This window comes from Mastomys coucha, unplaced genomic scaffold (genome assembly GCF_008632895.1).
Source record: "Mastomys coucha isolate ucsf_1 unplaced genomic scaffold, UCSF_Mcou_1 pScaffold12, whole genome shotgun sequence".
Taxonomy (NCBI): Eukaryota; Metazoa; Chordata; class Mammalia; order Rodentia; family Muridae; genus Mastomys; species Mastomys coucha.
The window spans coordinates 30,505,191-30,511,326 of NW_022196894.1; the positions used below are offsets into that span (position 1 = coordinate 30,505,191).

The 6,136-nt window shown below is 44.3% G+C and overlaps 1 protein-coding gene across 1 annotated transcript in view; it reads right to left on the minus strand.

Moving 5' to 3' along the window:
- Positions 1-6,136, minus strand: part of Rubcn (rubicon autophagy regulator) — a 55,412-nt gene extending 49,276 nt beyond the window's left edge. Inside the window, exon 1 of the mRNA XM_031364605.1 lies at positions 5,885-6,136. Within this exon, the coding sequence (XP_031220465.1) occupies positions 5,885-5,955 (71 nt within the window). The 5' untranslated portion in view covers positions 5,956-6,136. The remainder of the gene's footprint in view (positions 1-5,884) is intronic.

Sequence of the window (6,136 nt, forward strand, 5' to 3'; positions counted from 1 at the left end):
GTTTCTTTGTTTTTTGGAGGGGAAACTGGGAATGGACAAATTTACATGTAAATAAAGAAAATATCTAATGAAAAAAAAGAAAAAAGAAAAAAAACATTTCTTCATATCTGGATATATATATTGTTTTAATTACATAGTATTTAATTTTTAGATTTCATGATTAAGGATTTATGCTTCTCAGATACTACCCTTATGGAAGACCATATTTGACTCTATTGTACAGTCTCTCAACTTTGAGGTAGCAGGAGACCCTAGCCATTGGCCTGCCTGTTCTTTCTGATAGCATCTTCATATCAAGGAAGAAATGGGCAGTATCTCTACACAACTTTATAACTTAGACCGAGTCAACAAACACCTCACCAATCATACCAAACTTGAATGATACTGGGTTACTGAATTTCAACAATGAGAATATTTAACAAAAGGCAGAATTCCTTACACTAGGGACTATAACCATGGCTGACATATGACATACAAGCCCCTTAGTGTGGAGTTCATACACTATCACTTGGTCTCAATCTAAATACTTTCCTACTAGATCCCTCAATCTAAATGCGATAAAGTCTACTTAGTGTAGTCCATCACCAGTGTGTTCACCTCACTGGGACTTCTGGTGTTTTATTTATCAGATCCTCATACTTAGGACATCTCTCCTCACACAGGGATTCAGGTTCAGCTCTAGCTCAACTTCTTCTCAGAGATATTAAGAAATCTACTTCACTATGATTGCTTTGTTAGGACCCTAGATCCTGTGCTATCAATACACCATTCTTCTTGGTAATATGTTAAAATCAATATTTTAATTACCACATGTGGCTTGTGCCAACTATGCTATGATCAACCCAACAAGTTGATGAAACACATGTAGGAAATGATTTTACAAGAGAAGGGTAAGGCTGGGGGGGTTGGGGGGTGGAAGGGGGGGTGGCGTGCACCTTCTGACCGAGCACTTGGGAGGCAGAGGCAGGCTGATCTCTAAATTTATGAGGCCAACCTGGTCTACAGAGCTAGTTCTAGGACAGCAAAGGCTACACACACACACACACACACACACACACACACACACAACCTGTCTTGAAAAACCAAAATAAATAATTAAAGAGAAGGGTATGACAAAGAAGGAAGAAAAAGAGAAAGAAAAATCAATCCCATAGAACTGAAAAATTGTCATAAACAGACACAAGTGCTTGAGGCGCAGTGTCTGCTATCAGCTGACACCTCCCTCACGCCCTCTAACACACTTTCCCCGAAAGCTTCCAGGATGTATTTGCAGGCAGGGGAATAGGGGAGGGGCTGGAGTGGGAAGGATTTGATACAAATAATCCAGCTACACTGTGCAGAATGCTCAAGAATCCAGCAATTGCCTCTTTACCACCTGTCCTTATGCATTGTCAATCCCTGGCATCAAGGTGAATGGAAAAGAAATGATGAGAGATGAAGATGGAAGGAGAGAAAGGGTAGGCTGTGAGGGAGAGGTGGGAAGGAGTAGGCCTGCAAGGCCTGCTGAAGGATGACTAAGCCCTTCACACAGATAGGGAGATACTGTGAGAGTGCAGAGAAGGCTGAAAAAGTCCAGGTGACCGAACGCCATGGGCCTGGGACTAAGCTTCAGAGGGACGAAAACACAAACTGAACACTAGTTTCCTTTAATTGCTGGATCCTATCTATTACCATTCGATACCCTTGGTTATTACAGAAGATTGCTTCCAAGCAAGTGTATAATGTACCAGAGCACACTGCCTCACAGGCAGTCCCTTCTCATCCTTCCCACTGTCCCTGTGTCCTTCTGTTTTCAGGGCGTCAGTATATCTATGACTTCGTGCTGTATGAACTATAGGAATGAGGGACGAGACAATGGGATGGTTAACCTGAGACTGACTTTATATGATTACCTTCAGTAGCAGCCTTTTTCCTACAAACAATAAAACTTCATCCTTCACTATGGCTGGAAAGATTCCATTGTCATATACAAATCAGAGTGGGAAAAATCATCAAGGATCTCTGAACAAACATATAGTGACTTTGTTTCTGAAAAGTTAAATAAGTGACACTAATGTAAACTTGGTCTGAGAGAGGACATTCAGAGAGGAAAATCAGTTAAATAGTTACTAGAAAAATCTCCACTGTGAGAGTATGTCAGCCAGTGAACGTGCACCTGCTCCTGCCCCTGCCTGGAACCTGTGGCCTTTTGAAAGCAGAGTTACTTTCCAGAGGGCAACCACCTTTATCACTTATTTTGGTCAATGAAGTTCTAGGAAGGGTTTATCCCACCTTAGGATCCATCATCTAAGTCCAGCGCAATCTAGGCCCAATTGAGCAATGTACTCTACATCCTGACTGTAGGAACGTCAGTCAGCCAGCCTGAGGAACGCCTGCTGGACTGCATCCTTTCTGTTCCTACTGCTGAGATCTCCAGACCTGGAGTTACTAAGCTTTCCCTGTAGAAAGTCTCACTGAGAAGGAAACCAACAGACTGGGACCCATCTGAAAGATGGACAACACCTGACTTTTCAGCACCAAAGTTTGGCTGTGCCTAAAAGCAATACTATGCCCTGGATTTTAAAAAGGAATATAAACCATTATATCTGGAAATGGGTAAAAGAATTCAAGGAACAATTAGGGAAGAATTCACATAAATGAGTGCTTGCTTGGATAAGGGACATGAGGAAGAGAGAAGTATGATGGTGAAGTTCGGGCTTAGCTGACTGAGTAGAAAATGCCACAGACGGGCTGAGGACACAGGAAGGGAAGGTCTGGTCCAGTGAGTGCTTGGAGTCACTAAAGTATACATGGCTATTTAATTCTATGTCGGCCACTTCACCAGGAAAACTGAGCACTGGGCTGAGCTGAACTCCGCGCTCTCAAGTAGACTGCCCCGCTCAATAAAGTCCAGGCTGACAGTGCAATAACTGAAGGACTCTTGCTTTAGATGACAGTTCCGGCAGACAGTTGGCATTTAAGGGAACTCTAGGGAAAGAGAAGTATCACTCTGAAGTACAGTGGTATTTTCTATCAGACAGTTAGCTACATGGAAAACAGTAGAGGAGCCTATGTACAGTTCTAGGGTGAAGTGAAGAGCTAGGTTGACACCCCAATCTCCCATGAGCCCGACTTAGCCAGAGCAGCCACGGAACTAGGAAGAAAAAGCTACCCCACTGCATGTGGACAACATACCTAGCTCACAGAAACTGCAGGCCAGACACAAGTACACAACCCTTTGTACTTTAGTACATACCAGGCATACTCAGAGGAACTTGAGCTCAGTATTTTATTTAATTCTTATGATCTCCCAGCAGGGAAGAACACTAGGCCACTGAGGCAGGACTCCGTACTATGAGCAAGTTGAGCACACAAGCTGGGATTCAACTGTAGCTTTGCATATAAGAAGTGAAAAGAGAAGTCTGAAATTTCACTGTGAGGCTCTGGCTTGGTTGACTGAGTACAAGATGCTATTAACTGAGGTCAAAAACAGAAGAAAGGTTTGTGGTGAGTTTAAATTATGCACATTTCTTTATCAAGTGCTTGGAAAACTGTATATCTTTCACACTTAACAAGTGCTGTTAGTTCACTAGGATGACGTTTTGCATTGTGTGTTGTAGTGACCATAAAATGATTATGTTTGCAGTGGCCTGCCTGGCCACAATGCCTCAATTCTCAAACATAAGGCATGTATCCACCAGTGTCTGTCTAAGGAGCTAAGGAGGCCATCAGTACCAGGAAGCGTCATTAAACACACACTCTGAACTAATTAGCCACCAACAGAGAGAAGCCTTGCAACAACAGTTTGAGTGAGTGTCTGTGTGTGTGGGGGGTGGGGGAGTGGGAGAGGGGTGTCCCACTGCTGGAGTTGTCTAGATTAAAGCACTCTAGTTAAGAAGCAGGGGTAATTGACAGGAAGACGTATCTGCAAAGGAGTTGTCCTGTCCACCTAAATGACCATCGCAGAACAGTAATAATTTAGCACTGCTGTGTGCATTTGTCACTGTTATCATATGGGGCAGCAGCAGAGTGTAGAGATTAAAGGTGTGAATCTCAGTTCTATCAGATTCACTGTGTGACGATGGCAAGTTACTGATCCTGTGTGCGTCTCTGCTTCCGCATCTGGGAAGTGATCATAGTTATAGTAGCTACCTCACACAACTGTTAAGATGTTCAATAAGTTAACCTTCACAGTGCTGTCAAGACAGTATCTGGTGTATAATAAAAAAGTAATGAATAATTAACTAATTAATGCAGTTCCAGTTTAATGAGGAAACAAACAAACAAACAAACATCTGACCCAGCCTGCTCCACATGAAATAGTACAGGAAAATCAAAATAACCCTAAAGCTTACTTAGCAGCTACAGGGTACCATTTACATAAAACACTTCACAGACATCTGGAGAAAAATAAATAGCCAAATATACAAAAGCAGAAACTAAAGTTGAAAAGGGAAGTAAGACATCCAGTTTCATTTAGTATACACCATTCATAGACCTCAGGCAAGAACTCCAACTTTGACTAATTCAGTAGGCCACAGGCTACTTTGTACTCAAGAAAGTAAAAAGCAGAAAGTACATCACAGCAGAAATATCTTCACCCAGGCACTTTTCAATTCTCCCCTAAGAATATTTTAAGGTAAAATGTATCGCTTCTAGTCGTGGGACTTTACCTGCTCTGGAGACTGTCACTGTACCAAACCGATTTCTAAGTGTGAAGAAAGACTCCCTCACACCACATCTCCACTGCACCTCTGCTTCTGCATCCTCTTAAGAGATTGAGCCCCTGCTTCTGTTCTTGTGATGCTGAGGGTGGAACCCAGGGCTGCCTGCATGCAAGGCAAGGACTCTACCACGATTTACACAACTTAAGACCACTTGTCAATGAAGCAATAATAAGTAGGAGACACATCTTTATGGAGTCCAAAGGATGGCACTAAAGTAGTTTTGTTTGTTTGTTTTTTAATTCTAATTTGGGCTGGTGAAATGGCTCTGTGGGTAAAGATGCTTGCTGCCAAGCCTGACACCTGAGTTCTATTCTGAGAATCTACATGGCGGATGGAGAGAACTGCCTCCTCCAAGTTGTCCTCTAACCTCCACACATGTGTGCACACACACATATATAAATAAGTGTAATTGTTAAAATTAAAAAATAAATAAAATTTAAATCCCCCTATTTCTAGAAAGAAGCTAAGGCTTTCTGACAATAATTCCACATAAACCTGAGCTTACTTAGTTTGCATTGTGGAGAAGCAAAGGGGATGAAGAAAAAAGAAACGACAGAGGTTCTCTCAGAGCAGCGGGATCTCACTGACAAAGGACAAGCACACAATTTCTGTCCCTTTAGCAAGCCCACACCCAGTGCAATCAGTGGCTTTTCACCCACAGGCCTACCTCTCCTCCTCACCCACATTCATCTCTTCCTAACCTTGCTGAGCCATTGTAATCTAAAACCTTAGCTCCCAGAATATCTTACAGCACACTCTTAAAATCGGTCTGGGTTATCACAAGTTTTAATGCAGGGCATCAATCTTGTTTCTGCTCTTATCTATAGACTTTGGCCTATAAAATCTCACTACAGCACCTCAGTCCTTTCTCCCAGGCTCTCAATGTCCACCTCTCCTCCGGCAGTCTTGGATCTTAGTTTCTTCACTGTCTTCCCTGGCCCTCAAAGAATCATACTCACCCTTGCTCACCGTCCCTAAAATTCATCTCCTCCCTGGTCCTTATACTCGCCCCGCCAGTCCCTCCTCTTGGAAATTCTTCCCAAACAAGTCACTCGAAGCAGTAGCTCTACGGACTACCGGACTGCCGCGCCCCGCACTGCGTGTCATCCCAGCCCTGCCAAGTCTCCGTGTGCTCCCGCGCACGCAGCGGCCGCGACTGCCAGCCGCTCCCAGCCCACCTGCTCTCCTCCCGCAGACGCTCCTCGCCGCCGCAGCCGCCAAGATCCATTCCCGCGCCCTCCGGACGCATCCGGACTGTAAGGCCGTCTCCGGGCCGGAGAGAGGCTCCAGGCCGCTTTGACCGCCAGGGCACCCGAAGCACCCTCAAGAGAGGGGAGGCACCATGGCTGGTGGGCTCAGAACCGTCCTACATACACCCTGACAGCCACAGAGTCAAGGACTGCTGCCTCAGCTGCCACTCTACCCCTGCC